This window comes from Heterocephalus glaber, unplaced genomic scaffold (assembly GCF_053883595.1).
Source record: "Heterocephalus glaber isolate CG9 unplaced genomic scaffold, H.glaber_assembly_v1.0 deba00001594, whole genome shotgun sequence".
NCBI lineage: Eukaryota > Metazoa > Chordata > Mammalia > Rodentia > Bathyergidae > Heterocephalus > Heterocephalus glaber.
Genome location: NW_028258369.1, coordinates 6906909 through 6932111, shown reverse-complemented (window position 1 = coordinate 6932111; position 25203 = coordinate 6906909). Strand labels below are relative to the sequence as shown.

Genomic DNA, 25203 nt, shown 5'->3' with positions numbered 1-25203 from the left:
TTAAAATCTTTCATAGCAATATTACTTGACATGAGAAAATGCCCATGATCTTAATGGGAAAAAATGATTACCAAACAGAATGTTTATTATGATCCTCAATACATAAACACTGTATATATGTTGTCAATGTCAAAGACCACCAGGACCATACAAGTAGTTGACCAAGTTGGGTTCATTTTTCATTGCAGTAAGGGAGAACACACACCATGGAGAACTAAGGCACATGTTAATAACAAAATGTTAAAAATCATATGGGTTTGTATTAAGTGCTTTGGGGAAAGGTTTATGTAAGTGAGCTTTTCTCCAGATTGGATGTCATCAGCGAGCAGGGATAGTTTTATGGTTGAATGGCTTAATAAATCTTTATTGAGAGAGAGAGAGAGAGAGAGAGAGAGAGAGAGAGAACTAGAACAAGACTAACACTGTAATTTGTGTTTTAAAAGGCTATAATAGTCACCTATATTAACCAGAATAAGAACCTGTTTAGTCATTTTTGTGGTTTGGACAAGGTTCATGTTTGGTCTGTGTTCAGACATGGTTATAGAGTGGTCTTCGTTTTGTCTTAATACTTTGCAGTTACAGAACACCCTTATCTGACATCAGCATTTTAGGAAATGCTTTAGGTTCAACCAGAGAACACCAAAGCTTAGTTGTGGGTGCCAGAACAGCTCCTAGCAACACTACGGCCCAGCTGATAATGCCAGGCCAGCTCTTGCATGTCAGGAACTGATTTTCTTTCTACACACATATACAGAGAAGACTAGAATTACGGTAACTATAATAAATTAGGTGGGTTTTATATTCTAGGTGCTATTTTAAGTATTTTACATCTTCTAATCCATTTAAATTACCACAGCAACTCTATGGGGGTGGTACTATCGCTATTCCCATTTTCCAGAAAAGAAAACTGTGGCATAAACAGGTGAAGTTACTCACTAAATACCATATATGGTGGCCAATAAATAGTGGAGCAAGGACTCAACTCAGTGGTTCTAGAACCAAAAGTCTTAATCTCCATATTATATTATCTATGTGTACAAGTAATTATTAACAGTGATTCCTTTTTTAAAGTGGTGGGAGTACAGAGGATATGGGTGTTTTGTTTCCTTCTTTTTCTTGTTAGTTCCTAAATGACTAATATTAATATGCATTAATTAAAATCTAAAGAGGTAATGTAATTAATGAATGGATTGATGGACTCTGTTCCCACTGCGATGTTCCCAAAAGCAAATCCAAGTCTTTTGCAGTGGCAATGCTCCCTGAATGTCAAAAGAAAAATAAGGAGACCCTCATGGGTCTCTCTCTCTCTCTCTCTCTCTCTCTCTCTCTCTCTCTCTCTCTCTCTCTCTCCATTAACTGTATTACCCACAATAAAAACCGGTTAAAGACCCACTCTCAGGCAGTTCTGTCTCAGAATGAAAACAAGCAGGGTGGCAGTTCCCCCGCAGGGGACAGTTAGAAATAGCGTTGGGAGGACTAGCCATGTCTTGGTCTCAAAGGAAGGGCCCTTTCTTTGTGGGAGGACAACACGCCCACCCTGGCCAGCTGAGCAATGCTGATTGTCTCAGGTTCTAAGATTCAGCCCAGGGTACTGAGAGAGGACATGCCTGCTCTTCAGCCTGCATAAAGGCTGACATTAAAAGGCCAGAAATTCTAAAGAGGAAAACTAAGGTTGGGGGCAAATCACTTGGAAGTACTGTACAAACAAAGACTTCAGAATGGAAAGAGCTTCGCCAAAATAGTAAAGGTTCCCAACTACACCTGTGGGCTGGTTTCCCTTTCCCTTCTCTTACTTTGTCCCTGCGCGGGCATCTGGGCACATGAAACAACCCTGTTCCTTCGCTGCAAAGAGACCGATTTTAGGTCTCCTGAGAGGTGCCCACCCACTAGATGCCGCTGGCTCAGAGCTGGGCTCGCAGTATTTCCCATTGCCACTCCCCCCCTCCCCATCTTTCCCTCTGCCCCTCTGCCCCTCTGCCCGGGCTGAAAGCCACGCAGGGCATCCACCCTGCCATTTAGCACCTCCACTGCTCGATGGTGGGTGGTTTCCCAAAGCGTTTGCCCTAGCAGCCGCTCTTGCTCGGCCTGCCGCTTGCAGGGGCACAAGTCAATGAGGCTTTTCCCTCCGCAATCATCGTGAATCAGCAAAGCGCTGCAGAGCAGCGATGCCTCGGCAAGCAGAAATTAAAATGCTGGGGGAAGGGCGCCAGTGGAGTGTGGCGGGGGAATTTCTAGCCCCTTTCCCTCCTGAGAAAGTGTCCCTCCTGAGGGTGGCGTTAGGCAGCGGGCCAGGGCTGGGTGTTGGGTGGAAGCTGCCGGACTTAGGCGTCCAAGGGAGAAAGAGCGAGCAGGGTGGGGAAGAGCGAGAATGAGCAGCAAAAGTGGACGAGAGGTGGGTGAACGGACCCAGGGAGCACAAGCCGATCAGGGCGCGGTGTCCCCGGGGTGGACAGCCCATCACTTGCAGGTGTTGCTGTCGGAGTGTAGACGGGAAGGGAGGAGAGCTTCAAAAAGAGGAATTCCCAGCCTGCGACTTCCTGTTTCCAACGTGCAAGTTCCCAAGTTCAGTTTGAGAAGTGGTGGGCCACTTGGCACTGGGGAGTCTAGGATGGGAACGTTAGGAATTGCCGGAGTTCTCGCTCTCTCCTCTCTCCTCCTTTCTCTCCCTCTCCCCTCTCCCCTCTGCCCTCTGCCCTCTCTCCTCTCTCCTCCCTCCCTGGCTCCCTCTCCCTCCCGTCCCTATTCCGTCTGCCTTCAGCTTTGATTAATATGCATGTCCACGCTCAATAGTGCGGGCCACACTCCAGAAACCGCACCTCTGGCCGCCACTGCCTCCCACTCAACTCTTGGCCCTGGGAAGCGTGGGGTAAGGCCAAACGCTTGGAGCGGAGAGCCTGAGGACCCCTTCTTCGCGCCCTGGTCCCCGCCCCTCTCCTCGGCCCGGACGGTGCGCCTCAGTGACCCACACTCCAAGATCTGCCTCGATTTGCCCTGCGGTGGGTGAACCCGAGGGGTTGGAGCGCGCTGAAACAAACGCGCTAAATTGTACCTGTGCGTGGCCGTTCCCGCCGCCGCCGCAGGTCTATCCCGGGCCGAAGCCGGCGCCCGCCTTCTCAGGGAATTCTCCCGAGGAGGAGCGCGAGGGGAACCACAGTGGCTGCCTGCTAGCTCACGCTGGCGCGCGCACGCCCAACTTTGCCAAGCCGTCGGCGCCCCCCGGGCTCCCCCGCGCCCCTGCGCCTTGACAGGCTAGGAAACCTGTGTCTTTCCAGGTCCGAGATAAGGTTTCCCCCGCTCACAAGCTCGCGTGTGGAGGAAGAGTGGAGAGTGTAAGGGAGAGAAGGGGGTTAACTACCGCTCCCTGACCAGCCTTTCCCAAACACTCTACACCCGCAGGGGCGCCCGAGCCAGCCCCGCCGCACTAGGTCCCCCAGACTTGCCAGTGAGGACAGAGAGAGGAGGAGAAGGCAGGGCGAAGAACCCGGTGCCCAGGAGCCCTGGCGACAGACAGTTCCACCGAGGGCACTTTTATTACTGGGGGATTGGGTGGGGAGATTGGGGGGCAAGCAGCAAAACTGCCCAGCCCCAGTGCACTCCGGAGCCGTCCTAAATGAGGGCGCGCGAGGAAAATTCTCCACGGACACATTTGGGGTGAACGTGTTCCAGACGCACAGCCAGAGCCCAGGGTCCTGCCGAAGCTGCAGTGTTGGGGCTATGGCTCTTACTTGGGAGGAGGCGCGATTTCCACCCTCGAGAGTCTTGGCTCTCCCCACCCCCTCTCGGCACCAGCCAGTACGCGCCACCACCTGAGCCTGGCGTGAGCCCGGGCGCTCGCTGTCTTCAGCCAGCTCCTTTCCGCCTCTGGGGAGACTCAGCTCTAAGCGGGTGCGCCCGACGCCCCCAATTCCCACGGGAGAACTCTTTACTTTTTGTTGGGAAGATCCGGGCCATTTCTTTATTTATCTCTGGGTCTCCCCAGAGGAGGACAGGGGAGGGGAGGGCGAGCGAGGCGGGCCGGGCCGGGGGAGGGGAGCACTGCGAGGGGAGGGGACTGGGTGTAGCCTGGAATTCTCAGTCCTCGTGTTCCTGGGCTGGCGCGCGGAGTCTCCCGGAGATAGCGCCGCCGCCGCCGCTCCCCGCGCCACCCCGTCGTTGGCCTCGGGGATCGGGTGAGTGGGGTCCTGACGCGCCGCGGGGGCTGCCCCGGGCCCCGACCGCGCTCGCGGCAGCGCAGCGGGAAGCCCCCCGAGCGGGGAGGCGGCCGAGGGTGGGGAGGGCACTCGGGGGAGGGCGGAGTGGGGGCGGCGCGGAGGCCGCCAGGCTGGGGGGCTCTCGGGGCGGGCGCGGCCGCGGGCAGGAGGGCGTGTCTCCACCCCGAGGGGACCCTCCCGAGGCGCGGCGCGGGACTCTCCGATGGTGGTGCCGCGGCTCCGGGAGAGCTCAGGGTCTTGCCTCAGCCGTCGCCGCCGTCGCCGCTGCGGGCGCCACCACCACCGCCGCCGCCGCCGTCGCCGCCGTCGCCCGAGCCCGCGCCGAGCGTGCGCCTCGCCCTCCTCCCGCGCCCGCTCTGCTCTAGGATGCTGCGGCAGGTTCTGCACAGGGGCTTGAGGACGTGTTTCTCCCGGCTCGGCCACTTCATTGCCAGTCACCCGGTCTTCTTCGCCTCGGCGCCGGTGCTCATCTCCATCCTGCTCGGCGCCAGCTTCAGCCGCTACCAGGTCGAAGAGAGCGTGGAGCACCTGCTGGCGCCCCAGCACAGCCTGGCCAAGATCGAGCGCAACCTCGTCAACAGCCTCTTCCCGGTCAACCGCTCCAAACACCGGCTTTACTCGGACCTGCAGACCCCTGGGCGCTACGGCCGGGTCATCGTCACGTCCTCTCAGAAAGCCAACATGCTGGACCTGCACCACACCGACTTGATCTTAAAGGTGAGAGAGGGGCGGGTGCGGGCAGGCTCCGCTGGCGCGGCTGCCGCGCGGGGCTGGCTCTGCGCGGGGTCCCAGCTGAGAGCGCCGCCTTTCCTACCCTAGGCGGCTGCGGCAGGGGCTCCCCTGCACTGCGCGCCCCCGGGCGCCGCCCGGAGCCTCCTGGCCTCCCCGTCAGGGAGCGCCCGGGTCGAGCCCAGCCCTACCCGCACACCCTTTGCCACCACCCCGCAGCTGCTGCAACAGATGGGGCGGCGGCGGCCACGGTGCTGTGGTCCAGTGCGCTTGTTTTGGTCGCAGTGGGCTTGGGGGCGGGGAGACTTTGGGGTAACTGGGCCAAGCAGCAGCAGAATGAGAGAAGACATTCAAGAAAGTCCCGCTGCTACTTGAGAACAAAACATAACGGGGGGGGGGGGGACCGCTCCTCTGTCCCCAATTTTTTTTTCTCCTTTCCTCGGGTCCCCGAAGTATTTTGGGGAAAGGCTACTGGGGCGTGGGGAGGGGGCAGAGGAGTGGGAGACGGTACAGTGGGGAAAATGCCTCCCACTCACCCAGAAAAAAGTGTAGTCCCTGATGAGGACAGTGACTGCCCTGCTGCCCTCTCCTCCCCAGCAAGGTAGCCATATCTAAGTAGGAAATGTTTGTGATTCGCAGTTATTTCGTGCTTCACAATAGCTTCTCCTCTGAGATGCACAAACTTCTTTAAGAAAAGAAGGAACCAGTGGATCGTCCACTTTGACTTGATGCATTTAAGCTTAGAGTGAGGGTCAGAGCCGAGCCGGGAGGTTGAGGGCAGAAGCTGACCTGGGTAGCCCTGAGAAGAGCACAGGACATACAGCAGCTGGTTAGAGGGTGGCACTAGCTGAAATCAGTTGTGCCATCAGCCTGAGGTGAGAATTTGATGTAAAAAGGGAAGTTAATGGTGATAACTTTCAAGAAGTTCCAAAGGAAAACAGAAGAGTGAGGACTAGAGATGGAGAAGTGGAGAGCGTGGGAGAGAAAAGGGAAACTAGGTGAGAATGTTTCCTGTGAATCCCCGGTGGGGATTGTGGGTTTGTTTACTTCAGGTTCTCCTCTGGAGAGAGCAGGCAGGAACCAATCCCAGCTAGGGCTTTCGTGCCCAGGGATAGAAAGTGCTGGTTTTATTTGGGTCTCTGGTCCAGATCTGGGACTGGAAGTGAATTAGATTTCGAGTCTACTTGTGCCCAAGAAGACACTGCTAGTGAAGCTGGGGAACCTTCTTCTCTTTTTCTCTCCAGGTCACAGTTTATCCCTAGAGACAAGCTAATTTTCCTCTATTATCCCCCCCCCTTTTGTTGACATGTTATCAGTCAGCAATTAGTAAAGAGGGGAATCTGGCTGGAGACTCAATGGAATTAAAACCTTCCACAATGAGTGGCTCATGATGTTTTTAATGGCACACAAATCACCACACATACTTATTGTAGAACCTTATCAACATTAATCCTGAGATGTTCGCTTTTCTCTTGATTATACTTCCAACATCAGAGTGTGTTTTTTTAATACTTGTGAACATATGTTGACACACAGATAAATACTGTTCCAAATGCTTTCCCAAGAAAACAAGTAGTAGATTCAACACAGGCTTAAGGAAACTAGAATTTAGCCAACCCTGACAGTTGGAAATGCCCCATTTTTTGATAAATGATCTATTAAATGATGTTTCTCTTTGAAATTTTTTTCCCTGAGATGTTTCCACTGGCCTTTTTCCCCCTAACAAACCATCACACCACTGTAACGAGCAGAGCAGTCAGCAGTTACATTCACTCTCAAGGTTAATGAGACATCAACAGGCACATCAGATCTCTTTCAACTGGATTCTTTCTCCTTATTTGATTTTGATCAGTTCAGCAAATATTGGGACTGGAGAGAGGGAGGCCGCCCCCCCCCAAAGGCAACTTTAAATGACACTGGTGGAGTTAGTGGACTGTTTTAAGAAATGGGATGGCTTTTCATGGTGTAGGTGTTTGAGTGAAATCAAAACTAAGCCAAATAGTGGTCAGAACTCATTTCTCTCAGGTGGCTCTCTGGTCAAATGAGTTCATACAGCTTATTAAAAACCCAAACTTATGAACCGTAGAGAATTGCCTTTGATTTTAAATTATACGTCCTTTTCCTCCCTACATCTAACTCTATTTTGGTAGGTATGGAGCAGGGGGATAGGAAAATGGACCTTCAGTAGTCATGGTAATGTAAGGTGTGGGAGTGAGCACTTTTTTTTTCTTTTTCCATTTAGAGACATGATGACTTGTCCTTTAGGAAAGGTGTTTTGAGTGAAAGAGCCACTGTTACTGTAGTAACTGGTGTTATTCTGATACATAGTTATTGGCATCAAGGTTAACATCAACAGTTAACACCTACACAATACCAAACAGCCCCTGCTTGTTTTGTGGCATCTCATTCAGAGTAAAATGAAGTGGGCAGCTCTTACGCAGGATTTGAGGCTTTCTCAGGACTACCAAACTGGAGGAAGAAACCTGTAGATTTGTGTAGGGTATTTCAAACATAATGTTTTCTTTTCATGTTTTGGGGCTGTACCTATCCAATGAAGGCAATCCTTCTTGGGATATTAGTACAGATACGTGCTGACTAAAACTAGACTGAGCGAGGATAATGACAAAAATTTGAAAAGCCACACTGACTTTTTAAAAATGTAATTGAGAGTATCACAGAAAAAAATCTATTTTTGAAAATCTCACTCTCCTGGTTCAAAGGTGATCTCAAATTTGTACTAGTGACATGATTACCATACTCTGTTTTATAGAATTTGATCCTGTAGGGAATGAATCTCTCTACAGTGCTTTCCTCTGAAGGCTTCGGGCCAAAGATATAATTTGGGGCAAAAGTGGATGGAATCTGATGGTCACTGCTAAGGGCTCAGCCATTAATTTTTGAATTGTTGATCTTCAAAAGTCGTCATTAAGCTAGAAAATTAAATCGCTCATTATAACTTTTAACAGAAAATCCATGATGTTCATCTCAGAGCAGATTTGAAAGTAGGGCCTCACAAGCTTTATGTGGATTTCTTTTCATGATCATGTAAAAATAAAGTATAGGAAGATCCCATTGATCATTGATTTCAGCTGTGATGAACATAATACTTGATTTATCCCAGAGTCATCCACATAGAATGAAGAATCAGTGTAGCTGAGTTCTTATGATAATGTTATCACCTTTAAAACACTCTATAGGTAATAAATATACAGTATGTTTAAGTATGATATGCCAGGAAAAGTATCCCATTTTGCAGATGAGAAACGTACTCCTTAGAAGTTAACTGATTTGTCCATGAAAAAAGCACAAGGACAGACCCAGGACTGGACACGGGGTTTTGGACTTCAAACCCCATGCTCTTTTCACTATAATTTACTGCCTTTCATATGATAAGCTACTTGAATGATTTAAAGTATATATTTTGTTATCCAAGTAAAGTACACTTGACCAAAGTCAAATATCCCATCCCATGATGTTGTTCCAACATTTGTAATTGAATAATAAGGACATTTTCTTGGCTTGTTCTGTCTGGTGTGGATGAAAATCTACGTACAGAAACTACAAATCCCCAAAGTAAAGCATTAGATATTTGTAATCAGCAATATACAAAGATAAAATATGTACTGGAAAAATCACTGGATGATTGAATATAGTTGTTTCCTGTTAGACTGCTGTTCATTGGCAGGCTCCAGGTGGGTTCAAGTCTAGGGCATCAAACAATCCCTTGCAGATCGTAACTATTCAATAGATACTTGTTGAATGGACCTCTCCTAGTTTACTAAAACATTTACTGATGGGTAGAGAAAATTCTATAGAAACTACTTTGAAATGTATTTTAAATGAAATTTTTATTTTACAACAGTACAGGCAATTTTTAGGCTTCTCTTTTTCCAAGACACCAGTTTCCCTTCTTTGATAACCTCTGTAGTCATATCAAAACATATTTTGTTTTTACACTTGGATAGGAACATTTCCTTTGAACAATACCCTCTTCTTCGGAACTCAGGACATTTAATTCCGAACCAAGGGAAGGACACATCCTCACTAAGCAGATGTTCTTTCACATATTAGAGAATCTCATCATGTTCAAATATGAAGTTTCTGTTTTATTTAAACCTTTTATGTTTAAATACATTAGATAGAATTAAATTGCAAACAAAATTAATAGAATTTAACTTGGAGATATTTAATTTCAGGCTTTCCAAAAAGGGCAGCTTAACTGCTTAGCTCGAAGTCACAAAGACCTGGCAGCTGTATCAAATTCCAAGTTTTCCCAAATACTGTATCAACACTTCTGATCATTACTGGAATTACCGTCATTTCTTCCTTTACAATGTAAGGATAGCAAATTCCAGCCAATTTTTGAGCTTGAATGTATTTTTATATTTTTAAAAGATTATAAGCCAAATAAAAACAAGACCATACATCAGGGACTTGTGTGGCTCAAAAAGCCTAAAATATTTACCATCTGGTTCTTTACATGCAATGTTCTTATACTGTCTTCCAAAATTCTTTTACCTGAGCCATGTCAGGATGTCGACACTGTTAAAATAACTCATAAAGCTGTTCTCAACTGAGGGTAATTATGACCCCCTGGGGGACATTTGGCAATGCCTGGAGACATTTTTGGGGGTTGTCACAGTGGTAGGGGTAGACTATGCTACTGAGATCTAGTGGGTAGAGGCCAGAGATGCTGCCAAACATCCTGTAATGCATAACATAATCCCCAGGACGAAGAATTATCTGACCCGCAATGTCAATAGTACCAAGATAGAGAAATTCTCCTTCTTATGTGTTTCTTTTTATTAGTTTTTACAGATACACTGATTATGTAAAATGAAAAAATGTCAAAGAGAAGTTCACATGCAAAAATCTTACAGAACTTTGGAGATAAATATTGCAACTGTGAGATGATGCTGGCTTGGACAACTGGGCAGACACCAGATTTCCCGGTGTAATCATCCCCAGGATGCAGTTATCTTTGCTTTCTACAATAACCCTGTCCCTTATGGTCAAAATCCTGCCTGCTAGAGGGGAACTCAAGAAACCAAATGCAGTTTATTGCTTGAATGGCAAAACTGCTGAATTGACACTGGCCTTTGAGAGTTGTCAGTTAGTAGATGCCCATTATTGGCATACCTGAAGCCTCAATATGTGGTAATTGCCCACTTAGCCCAGGCTGCTTCTGACAGTGTATAAAACTCCACTGTGAGTCATGACCTGTTTAGGACTAAGGAGGCAGCACTTTGTTGCCTATTCTAGCTGCTCTACTTTTCTGAGCATAAAATGACAAAAGAAGAGCTTGTATCCAAGAAATATGGAATCAAAGGACTGTGAGTTTGGAAAGCACCTTAAAGGTCATCTCCACAGATGCTGATGCTGGAGTCTGATCTGAGTGTCTCTGAGTGCTTTGTCTGGTGCTAAGTGCTCTGATGCCTTGGGCAGTCCAGTCCCTTCTGTGAGTTATGCGAGAAGGAGATACTCTTAGAAAAGACTGAGCCCAGGCCTGAAAGAGCAGTGCTCATCATTTATTTTTACAGAAGGGGAAAATTAAGAAGAGGGTGAGGTTGCTTTTATTCTCCTTTCATTTCATAGAAAGTGTACCAAAAAATCTAGCTACAATCTCTTTCTAGTGTTGTTTGATTTGTAAATACGTTTTATTTGTGTGACTTGTATCTCAAATACCCGCCCCCCTTGTTTCATTTAGATTTGAGAAACAATCTTTTACTTTCTCCATGCAGGTAAGCATTTGAGACAAACTTTGGTTATTCTGCTAATTTATACTGAAATTTCAATATAAAGCCATCAGAGGAAAGCCTATGTTTTAATGACTCATAGTGTGTTGGTAGATGCCATATCAGAGTTAGGGAAGGATGATTATTTTTTAAATACACACAAAATTAAACCTCTCAGGATTCCCCAGATATGCAAACTTCACAGAACGGTTGAGCATTTAACTGGCATTTAACTGGCAACAAAGAAGAGAAGCAGCAAGCTATCAGAAATTATTTGTTCTTGTTTTTTGTTGTTGTTTTTTTTTTTAACCTGGGAGGTTCCAGTATCTCTTGGCACAGGAGCTAGGGAAAAATGTGAGATGTGGGTAAGCTGATCAACTTTGCCTTTGTGGGATGTGCCATCTGGTACTTGACTTTGGGGCTCAGTGTGAGCCCCAAGTGATACTTGAGATAGGCTTAAAGCAGACCTTTGAAGTCACCTGCTTGGTAGCACATCACAGCAAGCAGGCCTGTCTGCAGAGCTGCCTGTGTCTCCGCCACATACCCGGAAGGCCACAGAACTACGGAGGAATCCTGCCAGACTGATTTAATGACCAGCAGGGGAGGTGAGTAATCTCTAACCTTTAAAAGACAAGAAAAAAAAGGAAATCAACACCAGTTGTTATTTCATATGGGAAGCCCTGAATAATATGTCATAATATGTCATGCCTTTAACTTCAGAATTCATATTTTGAACAAAAGGAGACAATGAGGGAATAGAGAAGCTATTTTTATCTTCTTGCTCTCTAAGAAATCCCCTTGAGAATATTGTTTCTGGTATTTTAAAAGATACCCATTGTTAGGCCCTTAGGTTTAACTCAAGGGCTCCAAGTACAGTCAAGATGAGGATTTGAGTGTAAAGCAGTTATCCTGGGAGGTGATATCAGAAAATGCTTACAGGGGAGTGGGGAACTAAAATAGGGAATAGCAATTACCCAATCAGGGGAGCATTATCAGGCAAGTGCCCACTGTGGACAACCAGAGCTCATTCTTCCTGGGGAACTCGGGGAGACACTGTAAAATATGCATCCAAGAAATCCCAGCTGTGAGTGAATTGGATACTTATTCCCCAACTCCACACAATGAGGCTGTATATAGGGTCCATAAATCACTGGCATTTCCATATGCTGAATTTGTCTCTACAACTGGATTTGTGAAGCCTCAGGCAGAATGCTGCAAGTGCTTGTGGTAAGTGACCTTGGCATGTAGAGGTCAGTGTAAGCTGAAAGGATATTAGGTTGACAGACCCCATCTGTCCTGGGGTCACACACCCAGCCATAGTTACAAATTTACAGATTTAGGGCCCACTTCCTAGAGGATATCAGTCCTTTCATTCTATTAGATGTCCATGACCCCGTCTCCATGAAGCTTTATAGTCATGATCCAGCATAGATGTTTAGTTATTGAGTTTAACAGGAACAATGGGGTGTTAGTAAAGACGATTATAAATAGGGCCTAGGCACACACCACCAGAACATTCATTTTAGATGATGCCTAGCCTCCACATTTGAATGGCACATATCTAGCCACTCTTTTCGTCTGTAAATACAGATCTCTGCATGCTTCCATCTCATAGCCTCCATTTTCACACATCTACTATTTTTATTCTCCTCCTTAGAGATGCCCCCTTCCTCCCTTAAGATACAACTCATATGCCTCCAACTTATGAGGCTTTCTCAGATTTATGGCTTCTCTCCCTTAGACCATTATATAATTGGCTGTACTGTCATGTGATTGTTTCTTGTGAGCAAGATCATGAACTCTGCACAGGCAGGAGCAATGACTGATGCTGCCAGATCTCCCCCAGAGACGAGCACAATGTGGAGTGTGCAGCAGGTGCTTAATAAATTGTTTCTGGGTGATGGTTTAGAGGACGGGAAGTGTGCTCTCTCTCCTATTGATTTATTTGGGTCAAATATATTTTTGCCTGGTAGCAAAACCACATGATTTCTTTAGATCTGTCTTCATTTTTCATCCTTGACAAATCTTGGTTTCAAACTTGTTGATAAGCATCCATTCTGCTGCCAGATCTGCTGGCATTTACTTCATATGAGGAGAAATTCTTAGAAAAGCAAACACCTAACCACGTCCTCTAGTCCAAGTGTAATTTGGAACGGCATAAACTCAACCTCAGTTTCCCTTGTGCAGTCCATTCCCAAGTGAGAAGGTGGAAAACTACAGATCCCAGCCAGTATCCTGAAATTTAGCCCTCCACACTATACATGCATTTATTTGCTTGAAGTACAGTCTCAAACTATTGCATACCTCAAACCATGTGCATACTCAAAAGTAAGCACGAAACACACTTTCAAAATCAAGGCCAGGTGATTTTTTTTTTTAGCCATAGCATCAATGTTCAAAAGACAGCTATTGTGATGTTACTTTCCTATTCTTAAGAGTAAGCCTTGAGTCTATGATAAGTGGAATAAATCAGACATAGAAAATTTAAATATCATATGGTTTCTCTTATATGAGCAATCTAAAACATAAATAGAAGAGTAAAATAAAGGAGAGATAGTAGGAAACACAAAGGTGGACTTGTTGGAGGTGGGGAAGGGGGTCAGGGGGAGAAGGAGTAAAGAGATTAAAAAAAATTATCAAGCTATATGGTATATACATGTACTAACTCTCCAAAATGAATGTAACCATGCTGTATTGCAAATGTACTCTGATAAAAAAGGAAAAAGTTGGGGGGAAAAGAGTGAGACTAGAGTAACAAAGTATTGTAAGACATGAACTTAAAAAGTGATACTGATACAAAAATCAGCATATTTCTGTGCATTTAACAAAAGCACTTAGAGCTATTCATTTTTCAGCTTTGAAAGGGAATGTTCTTCTGTCTTTTCCCCCGTGAAGTTCCCCCATCACTAATAGCATGACTTTGTCAATTCTTTCTAATAGTCTCAAGAAAAGAAATGCATCTCTGCTATAGAACTATCAATATAAGTGCTCAAGATACCTTTGTGATATTTAGTACCTTAATTCTGTGAGGTTTGAATTGCTGGCTTTTGTTCATGTGGTGCATCATCTAAGCAACTGGTCACACCATGTTAAGTTTATTTTACTGTACTTAAACTTTTTCACATGCACTCACATCACCTGTGCCTCTTTGTTAAACTATAGGTTCTAATTTATTGGATCTGGGATGGGACCTGCCCATTTGCGTTTGTAATACACTCTGACATGATACTGATGCTGCTAGTCAGCAAACCACACTTTCAGTAGCAAGGCTCCAATTTAACTCTTGTGAACAGAATACTGGATTTAGAATCAAGAAAGCCAAACTCAAGCCTCAGTTCTCCTAAGTGTGTGATTTTGGGCAAGTCACCTAACCTCCATGAGAAGCAGGTTTCTCATTTACAATGGGTGTAATGGCATCTCTTTCACCCAATAGTGGTAAAGATACAATGGCATAAGGTATGTGAATGCACTGTGTAATCATAGCCTCTGTAAGGTTCTGTAGGTTCCTTATTACTATTTGCTTTAAAAGTGACTATTACTTCCTGATATATGCCTATTGAGTAAGTATACATGTAGGCATTTTTTTTTCTTTGATCCAGTGGGCAGTAATGGATTCTCAGTCTACATTCTGAGTACTCAGATTGGCAATATGTTGATCTTTACTGACTCCATCTGAATCATTACAGGTGATTGGATTCATCCTCCTGCTGAGCATGCAGCTCCTCCTCCTGCAGAAAGTCTTAGGCAGGTCGAGCTGGATTGGGCTGAGTGCTTTGCATTCCATCTCATCAAGGTGCTTTATTTGGGCTCACATCCAGTCTTCAGGCTTGATGGGGCTTTGCATACAAAGGAGGCCTTCAGTTCTTTCCCAGGGAAGTTTCTTTGGAATTAAAAGCTCTAGGAGGCCTTGGGCCTTGGGTTTCAAGATTCTCTTCACCACTCTCTACAGCACAGTATGCCAAAATAAAGAGATTCTCCAGCAGTTTAGGGGAGAGTGTTGATAATTCTCCTCTCACTTAATTTCCTTGAATACAATGTTTCTGTGGGAAATCTTGCCCGAATAAGTAGATCTGGAAGCACTTCAAAGAGTATTGTCAGAATTGCCAGAGATCGAAAGAATCGAGCAAAGTGATAACTGTCAAGCCCTTTGAAACTGAAATGTAAAATTTTGCTGACTAGGGATTTTGATCATTTAAGTCAGTGTGTTTCCCCATCTACTCCTTTTCAAAATTTCTTTTTCTAGGGCTTTAAAAGAAATCACTAATTAGGCTCAAAATCAAATCCTCCAAAGAAGATTCCTCTGCCTACCTTGCTCTCTATACCTATCTCTTCCAACAAAACTAGCCTCAGTGTGAGAGTTAGCAGTGCTTTTCAAGTTTGACTGTACTTCCAAATTCCCTGAGAATTTCTATGAACATGCAGATTCTGATTCAGTAGGTCTGGGGCAGCAGGCCTGAGAATGTGCACTCCTAACAAGCTCCCAAGGATGTGGATGCTGCCAATCTTTGGGCCACACTGTAGTACAGCAGTGGATGAGTGGACCTGAGGAATGTTGCTGAACCTTTGTGTATCCTGACTAGATATTGCTATTGAATTACCTACATAACTTAAAGCAGTGATTCTTCACTTTGAGTGGATAGCCCCTAGAAGGCTTATCCAAGACTGGGCTCCATCTCCAGAGTTTCTGAATCAATAGGTCTGGGGTAGAGCCTGAGAATTTGTACTTCTAATGTCCCATGGTAGTATTGCTCTGCCTGGTCCACGGACCACACTTTGAGAGCACTGCTACAGAGTATCCTAGTAATTAGCTGCCAGGACTAATTCCAAAAATGCAGTTTCTCCCTGTAGAAGCTGCCAACAGATTCAAGTGGGGCACAAATGTTATTTGTTCAGCAGTTAACTCTGAATGATGCTGTAGTAGCTATTGTCCAAAGAATACCTACCACATAAATCTGAATATTTAAAGTTTGCAGGGTAAAGCAGGCATGTTGAGGCGGGGGGGGGGTGTTCTGTTCTATGTCTCCAAGTGCTTGCATTCAGAAGAAAAGGACTGAGTAGAGGAAGGGATACCCTGAGAAGGAGGGAGAGAATTGACCCCACTCCACTTACGCACTGTGGATGTTGCCACCATCACGTGATTGCCAAAGCTTCCTTTCTTCCAAAGACTTCCACACAAAGTCACCTGCCATTTACCTTTGCAAAAATGTCCTTTAAAGCAAACCAGAAGGCACGGCGGGCACAAATAGGAGCCACATGCTGCCTTTCTGAGACAGGGACCCAGTTCTGTGGTTATGTTAAAGACAAAAATTGCAGCACTTGTTAAAGAATAGTAAGGCAGACTTTATTCAAGGGGAACCATGGGAACAGGTATAAGGATTAGTTATAGGGTTTTTACAGTAGGAGAAAGAGATGGGGCTCAACTCATATTACAAAAAAAGGAATTTATAACCAAGGACCAGGGTGGGTATCAGTGGATGGAAAATTACTAAGAAGAAACATCAGGGGTAAGTAGGGGGTTCTGACTAAAACACCCCTACAGGATTCTTGCTAAAGGCAGGCTAAAGTGAGAGGATGATGGGAAATGAGGAATTTGACCAGATGCTTAGAATCATCAGATATGGAGGGTGAGGGATTCTGGCTAAATGGACTTAGCAGGATTCTTACTAAAACTGAATAATGCAAAGACAAAGAAGTCTAAAAGTCACACCCTAGTTGGGAGAAGACTTCAGGAGCCTGACTAGAATTTGGTCAAGGAGAGTCTTTGTCAGTTGCCACAAGCAGGCTGTCCACAGGAGGACCCTAGCAGCTGATATTTAGTCTTAGTGTTTAATGTCACTGCTATCAGAGAGGAAGAAATTCAGTTTATACTGGTTTTGACCTAGTGAAATAAGCACTGTTTCAGAACCCCAGAGCTCTGTGTACAAAGGCTAGGAAGTACAGTATTAAGTTATTCTTGATCATGTCACCTGACCTCTCTGGTAGTCTCAATTGCCTCAACTGTAAAATAGGATCAGCAGTGTTATTATGAAATCCACCTGTAGTCTTCATAACAAAAGACTACCTTCCAGGGGCAATGGACTTGCCAGAGTACAATTCTGAAACTTAAGCCATGTTCAGCCCTCCTGCCCTACCTAAGAGGGGTGGGTCACCATGAGTCAGGGATTCGAGGAAGGAGATTTGTGAGCACTCCAGCCAGGGAAGGTAGTAGAAGACAGTGAAGCAGGGGAATCTATACCACTGAAGTACTTGTGAAGGTTACAGCCCCAAGGTACAGGCTCATTAAAAGACTGAGGTTTCTTTGGAAGATTATAAAGCACTTCCCCTTCTCACACTTTACCACCACATCAACAAGGGCCTGATATAACAGTAGTGAGCTACAGCTGAAACAACATACAGATTCTCTGAGGAGTACTATGTAAGGAAACCCAGAGTTAGTAAGATAGACAAAAACAAGGTCAATCAAGGAATTTGAAGCTTCTGTTACCTGTAGATACAGCAAACATTAAATGCATTTTGATTCCTACATTAACATAAATCCTATTAACTGCTAGATGTCTGGCTTTGGGGAGAAAAAATTGCAAGGCATGCTGAAAGGGAAAAAGCTACATAGTTTAAAGAGACAAAGGAAGCATCAAAAACAGACTCAGATATGACATGCGTGTTAGAATTATCAGAAAGTGAATATAAAATAACTGATTAATATGTTCAGGGCTTCAGTGGAAAATGTAGACATTAAGAGCAAATGGGTAATGTAAGCAGGTGGAAACTCAGGATTAATCAAAAGTAAATGCTTGAGATAAAAAAGGGAAAGGAAGAATAGCTTTGATAGACTCATCAGTAGATATAACATACCCCTGGAAAGAACCAATGAGCCTGAATATCGGGCAAGAGAAACACCACAAGCCAAAATACAAACAAAGAGTTGAAAAGCAAAACCCAGACAGAATATCCAAGTATTTCAGGACAATATTCATAGGTATAACATACACAATTGGAGTACCAAAAGCAAGAAGACATTAAAGCAGTAAACATATTTGAAATAATGATAGCCAAAACCTTGCAGAATTCATGATATACACCAGACCACTAATCAGAGTAGCTCAGAGAACACCAATAAGGATAAGTACCCATAAAAAACACAAGTAGGCATATCATATTCAAACTACAGAAAACAAGAAGGAAGTCTTGAAATAAGCTGGGGCAGAGGATGGGAGAATCTTGCATATGGAGGAACAAGGATAATGGCATTAACTTTATCAAAAGATATGAGGAAAAGAGTGAAATATTTAAAAAATTGAAAGAGAAAATCCTACCAACTGCAAAACTCTGTATCCAGCAGAATCATCCTTTAAAGTAAAGCAGATATGGAGACTTTCTAAGACAAAAGCAGAATTCATTGCCAGCACATGTTGTCCCGCAAGAAATGTTAACAAGTTTTTTAGGCAGAGAAAAATGACATAGGTGAGAAACTCAGGTCTCCATAAAAGAAGAGTGTTAGAGAAGGAGTGAATGAAGCTTAACTAAAATCCTTTTCTTTTTCTTATTCTTACAGATCTAGAAGGTAACTGTTCATTTACAGCGATAATAGTATCAGTGTACTGAATGATTATAAGATGGATAAGTGAAATGAATGGCAGCCATATCACAAGGAACACAGAGGACAAATTAGTAATATTCTATTATAACCACATCATGTGAAGGTGTACAGTATTATTTGAAACTGAACCTAGGTTAAGTATAAGTGTGAATTGCAAGTGCTACGCAACCACTAAAGATTTTTTTAAAACTATAATTGATATACTAAGAAAGGAGATAAAATGTTCAATTAAAACTAGAGAAAGCAGGAAAAGATGTGGAAAAAGAAACAACAAAACAGAACAATGATATTCAGAGTAAATATTAACCCAACTATATCAATTATCAGCTAAAATGTGAATGGTAGAAATACAGCAAGTAAAAGACAGTGGGTGTCAACATGAATTATGAAAAACAAGAGTTGTCTACAAAAAACCCACTTTATAAATACCTACATAGGTTAAAAGTGAAGGGATGAAGAAAAATATACCATATTAATACGAAACGAAAGAAAGCTCAAGAAACTATATTAATTTCAGACCAAACTACAAAACTGGGAAAATTACCAGGAATAAAGAGGGCCATTACATAATGATAAAGGGATCAAATTTCCAGAAAGATACAACAATCCTAAACATACATGCACCTAAAAAAAGAGCATCAGAATACATGAGGCAAGAACTGATGTAACTGAAAGGAAAAATACATAAATTGAGTACAGTAATACCTCAGTTCATGAGTACATCTGTTCACAAACAATTTGGTTCTCAAAAGCATTCAACAAAATTTTGCTTCTGTTCATAAATTCTACATCAGGTGACAAACACAACCACGGTCATCTTGCCCACACAAACACAAATGTAGCCATCATCCCAAAAATTGTAAAACAAAATAAGTTCATGAGCCAAGGTACCACTGCAATATAATCAAGAGTCTGTAAGACTCCTCTCTCAGTAATAGAATAAGCAGACAGAAAATAAAAATATGGATTACTGGACAGAGTAAGAGGCAAGATGTCTACTACTGTGGGACATAGAATGATCAAACTTTTATAAAGATAGCACTTATAGAAGTGAAAAAGTTAAAGTGGGGAAGCAAGACATGGGATAAGGTGACTCCCTCCTCCTCCCAGGGAGTTGTTGCAAGTCTATAAACAAGAGGCTTGAAATAAGGTAACTGTAGAAGAAGAAAGAAGGCATAAGCCTAGACTACCATTTTACAAAATGTGTTCTAGGAAAGTTTCTTTCAGTGCTGCAGTAAAATCAGGCTTTGTGGCCAAGTAACTTTGGCAATAATACATAAGAATACATATTGGATCCCCACATTGAATGCACATCATACTGAAGACTCTAGTGGTGGCAAACCTATGGCACACATGCTGCAGTGTGCTGTTTGTATCACTGAAAGCTCTAAAAGGTTCACCATCACTGCTCTACACTATTCCTCTATAAAGAAACCTATTTAACTCTGTCCAATTTAGTATTTCTCAAGTTTATTTGATATGGATACTTTTTACTCTTTTGGTAACCCCTATTAACATCACTGGGAACTAATGAAGTTCAGAATGTACACTAAAAATACAAGCCCCAAAATAGGGAAATAAATCAAGATCACGGATCACTGGATCTGGAAGTAAACTAAGAGAAAAGCATGATTTGGGCTTAAGACATTTTTCCACCTGGTTGAGTAGAAAAAGGGTGATGCTGTTAACTATAACAGGGAACAGGTGGAATAACAAATTTGTCGGAAAAGATTCAGCTGTTGGATATGTACCAGATGAGATACTGCCATCGCTTGTATTTGTAAATCTTCAGGAAGCAGATGGAAATTCAAATCTGGAGTTTGGAAGAGAGGTGAGGTGTTGTGAACTGGAGATTGGTCAGCATAAAGGTGAGAAGTCAAAACAAGGAAGTGTAATTTATTGCCTATGAAAATTTTTTCCAATGTAACAAGATCAGAAGTGCCAGAGATAATGTCTTGAGTCAAACCAAATTTACAAATAGGCAAAGGAAGAAGAGTCAGAAGGACACGGAGAAAGCTAGATGGAGAGATAGGGAAGAGCTGAGTAGTAGAATTTATCATAGGAGAGAGGGAAGGTTTCAGTCCAACCACTGATGTTTACTGAACCCCTGGTTTGCCAGGTGCATAGTAGGGTATGTAACAGTGAAGAAACCATGCCCAGGTCTTAATGGACCCTACTGGACTCCCATAGGAATCTCAAGATTCTTAACCATCCCAGATCTTTTAAGTAAACCTTGGACTTTGTGTTATTGACTTAACTGTGTGTATCTGCTGAAACTTTAAGATGAGAAAAATTGAAAACTAGCTTTTGGGTTTATCTCCTTAGAAGTTATTGTTGAACTGAGTTTTAGTTGAGTGCTGGGATAGTCTAGACTGGAGTGGTTTGAAAAGAAAAGAAATGGAAATGAAATCTATGTAAATAGGGAAGGGTGGAGGGGTGAAGGGCACATAGGTAATGGGGGAAAAAATAAGAACCAAGATACATCATGTACAGGTACAAGCACCCAATGATAAATATAAACATATTGTATACCTAAAATGTACCAATAAAAGAATTTTTTTTAAAAAGTGAGTGGGAGGTGAGGAAATGAAGTCAGCAAGTAAATGTAAAGGACTCCTTAAAGAATGGAGATGTGGCCACAATTGGAAGGTATATGGGGTTAATGAGGCCTTTTCTTAAATGTGATAGAGATGCAAGCATGTTTTAAAGCTCATGGGAAGGAATTCGAATTTAAGGACATGGGAGAAGAGGGAATAAACTATACTAAGAGAGAAGAAAAGCTGGAATCTAATGAAAGGAATTCACCTTAGAAGGAAGATCTTGGCTTTGATTTCACAGGAGGAAAGGGTGAGAGCAGATGTAGGTATTTTTATGGATATGGTAGCAGCAAGTTGAGGGGAATTTCCACTTCCACTTAATGGCTTGCTTTTCTCTGCAAGATAGAAAACAAGGTCAGCAGCTGGAAGTAAGTCTTGTCAAGTGCTAAAGAAAAAAGAACATTTTAATATCTGAAAGGGAAGTAAAATGATTAAGATGGCATATGTATATATACCAATTCCCCAAGATAAATGTTAATTATCATGTATCCCAAACATAACAATAAAAATATCTGTGGGGGGCTGGGGATTTAGCTCAGTGGCACCCGTGCCTACCTCACAAGCACAAGGTTCTGAGTTCGATCCCTGGTAAATATATATATATATATGTGGGCTTGGCAACCAATTGGCAAGGAAATGAGGAGAGACTAGGAGCAATGTGGAAGCAGCCTCTTTTGTGGAATTTGGATGTAAAGCAGGGAGACAGTGTCTCTTGTCCATTGGTTTCAAGGTAGGCAAAAGTAGAGAAAAGAAATTGAAGTGGAAGTAAGGCAAATTGAGGTCCACACAAGCTATGTTTCGATTTCAGAAGATGAATATAGGCTATTGAGAGGGGAAGATGTCTTAACTCTAAGAGTTGTTGGTAGTTAAATAGCTCACCAGAAGAGGCTGAAATGACCTAGGATGGCTTAAATAGAGGTTGGGGTGGAATGACCTCCACAAATCACACAGCCTTCAAATTCTGTCATATGTCTCAGTGCTTCTCAACTGTGGCTCTGTGTTAGAATCACCAGGAGAATTCAAATACACCATACCAGACCTCACACTCATTGATTCTCATTCCATTGGCCTCAAGTCATGGGTGATACTCTAGATGTGCTCCACAGACTGGCAGCATCTGCATCCACCAGGCCCTTGTTAGGACTGCAAACACTCAGGTTCCATTCAAAACTTCTGAATCAGGATCTGCATTTTAACAAGACCCACAGTTGGTTTTTGTACACACTGAATTTCGAGAAATGCTGGAGTAAACCGTGATCTAGATTGGAGCTCAAACACGGGCACTTTTTGAAACTTCCCTAGGAGATTCTAATGTGCAGTTAGAGTTGAGAACCACTGCTGGATAGAAACAGAGATCATTTTAAAAACTTAATTAAGCTCATGTGATAAAATTTCATAGCATTGTACATTCAGGAAAATATGCACATAAAAACTAGTGAAACCTAAATAAGGCCTGTAGGTGACTGTATTGTACCAAAGTCAGTTTCATAGTTTTGATAATGTACCGTGATTGCAAAATGTTATCATTAGGAGAAATTGGGTGAAGGATACAGGGGAGCTCTGAATTATATTTTCAAATTCTAGAAAGTTTTACTTTGTTTTAAAATAAAAAGAAACATTTTAAGCTAAGAGAAATCCTGCCTAGGATGAGAAGCAGCTGTTCTCCATCATCATCTAAGACGTAAACAAGCTCCATCATTCATTGAGAGAGGAGCCATTGGAGGATTTAAAGCAGAGGGAAGACAGGTTTGAATTTGCGTTATAGAAAAATAAATCTCGTGAGTGTATGGAAGGTAGACTTACAGCAAAAACGATGAGTTAGGAAGCTGTTTCTGTCATCCAGATAGATTATAAGGGCCAGAAACAAGTCAGGAGCAATAGCAATGGAGCAGGAGAGGATGGATTTGAGAGACAAAACTGACAAGTTTTGACAAAGGATGCAAGGATTTTCAAACTTATCTCTGTGTTATAGTCCTCTGGGAAGCTTTTTAAAATACAGATGCCTGATCCCTTCTAAGAGATTCTTATTTAGTGTTGTGAGGGTGGGCCCAGGCATCTGAGTTTGTGCAGTTAAACGGGTGGTTCAGAAGGGCATGGCTGAGTGGGGCTGAATATGAGGCTCAGGCTGAGGAAGTGGAAAGTGCAGATTAAGCCTCACATGTTTTCAAATTGCTCACCCAGCACAGAAGGATGAGGCAGCACAGTACAGCCAGGAAAATTTAGGGAGGCAGCCCTTCCTCTTCCACTTGTTCATGTTGGGAAAAAAATTGTAAAAACATTGAGTTAAAATGTGTAAAGCCGTAACATCTTGCAAGCTAGCTAATCTTCCCATGACCTATCTAAACAAATATGTTTAAAAGAAAATGTTTCAGTTGTTTATGCCATCTACCATAACCTCAGCTTATTAAAACACATCTTTTTTAGCAGTTTCAAATTTGGATGTATACAAAGAAACCTTCAGGAAGCTGTACTACAATGGGTTGGGAATAATATGAACTTAATTTTACTGCTCTTAGCCCCTCTGCATATTCTGGAAAACATCTCCCCATTTATCTCCTAAAGTCCACCCAGATATACTGGCCCCATCCTCCCCCATGAAAGTCTTTCCTTTGGAATTGGTTTGTGGTCTTATGCGGCTTTATTTTGGAAACCAGCCAAATGCTGCAGCAGGTGGGCTGTGACTGCTCCTGCCCCCGCCCCCTGGGGCAGCAAAGCAGCAGGTACAACAGAACCTCCTCAGTACTCAGCAAGAAACTTTGAGGTTCCGTAGGTGTTCTGAGAGCATTCACCCTGCCCTCAGACTCGGAAGTGTGAAGTGGCAGTTGATGATTGGTGGACTACCTTTTATAGGATGATCTGCCAAAGCTACCAGTCCCTGCGTCATAAAAAACAGTCTGAGATTTCCCCATTAAGTTGCTTGTGCCCTAGTGAGCTCTCCCTTTATAAAGTTATATGCAAAACACTGTGAACATGTTTCCAAGTCAAAATAGCCTTTTCTTTAGCATTTTCCCCTTTAAGTTTTCCCCTTTAAGGATATTTTTGTCCTCCTGATACTTAAAAAGAAGTTACAAGGCCAGATACTACCCATTATAATAATGCATACATACCTCATAATATGTAATAAGCACATCACAGATTTTAACAATTATTTTAAATGGTTAAAGTAAGATAGAATTAAGGGGTACCATTATGTTCCAGGTTCTTCTATGACATCATATCTAGGCTTTCCAGTAGGTAGACATTTTTTTTTTTTTTGGTACCAGGGATCAAACTCGGGTCCTTGCACTTTCAGAGCAGCCGGTGGAACCACTGAGCTAAATCCCCGGCCCTAGGCTTTCCAGTAGGGATGTTATTTCCAAGGTAACAGAAAAACACCTCAGCTCATCCATTTCTTAAATGAACCCAAACTTAGTTTGAGAACTGTGGGCTGGGTTATATTGATTAGAGAAAGCTACTTATGCCTGGAGAGAAGAAATGATTAACTGAGAATTCAAAAATATCTTTATTCCTAACTCCAATGTGCTATTCTTTCTAGAAGTGCATATGTTAATATCTATGTGTATTCCCTTGACGGCTGGGCTGGAAAAGTATTGCTGTCCTTTTTTGTTTTTAAATTGCCATAGTGTGCTCGCTTCACCAGCACATATATTAAATTTCCACAGTATTTTTACTTTTGCAGACATAAAAGTACATATATTCTATTTAACAATCCCCTGCCAGGCCAGGGATGTAGCTCAGTGGCACTGCGCCTTCCTCGCAAGCACGAGGTCCTAAGTTCGATCCCAGGTACAAAAAAAAAAAATCATTTATTCCCACATGTTCTGATTTCTCTTTCTTGTTTGCTTTTTTATTTGTTTTGCTTTTTTCCCCTGAGTCTTTGAGAACTAGCTAGTACTTTTATTTAATCTTTCTCAGTGTATAGTTTTAAGGATATGCAGGGGGAAGCTGTTTAACGCATGCCAAGGAGACTGTACAAGGAGAATGTTGGCTTAGCCAGAATGTGTGTCTTGGGTATTATGTGCCTCCTCTTTGCATGCACTGTACTGGGAACAGGGTTATAATAAGAATGAGGCTCAATTCCTTTCCTCCAAAAGGTAAAAGAAGATGCCATGATAATAAAGCAAGTGATGAAATAGATGTGCTCACATAGCAGGGGACCAGGGAAGACTCAGTCTGCATTTGCACTGCAGACATCCTAGAGGAAGTGACCTCTAAACTGAGCTCATCACTACTCACAAATCCTAACTCCTGGAAGGGAGAGCAGGGGACTATGACTTGGCAGCTCACTCTGCAGACCTTTTAGAAACAGCCCCAGTTTCTTATTAGTGCTGATT

At 43.2% G+C, this 25203-nt stretch overlaps 1 protein-coding gene across 3 annotated transcripts in view; it reads left to right on the top strand.

Annotated features, from left to right (window-relative positions):
• Positions 1 to 4035: 4035 nt before the first annotated feature.
• Ptchd1 (patched domain containing 1) overlaps positions 4036 to 25203 on the top strand; it is a 56677-nt gene continuing 35509 nt past the window's right edge. For 2 of the 3 annotated variants that reach the window (XM_087193632.1, XM_004866191.3), the window contains exons 1-2: positions 4036 to 4169; positions 4577 to 4928. In XM_087193632.1, coding sequence (XP_087049758.1) covers positions 4578 to 4928 — 351 coding nt within the window. In that variant the 5' untranslated portion in view covers positions 4036 to 4169; position 4577. Of the gene's footprint in view, positions 4170 to 4497; positions 4929 to 25203 lie in introns of those variants that run through there. The other variant, XM_021245318.2, reaches the window with a different exon arrangement.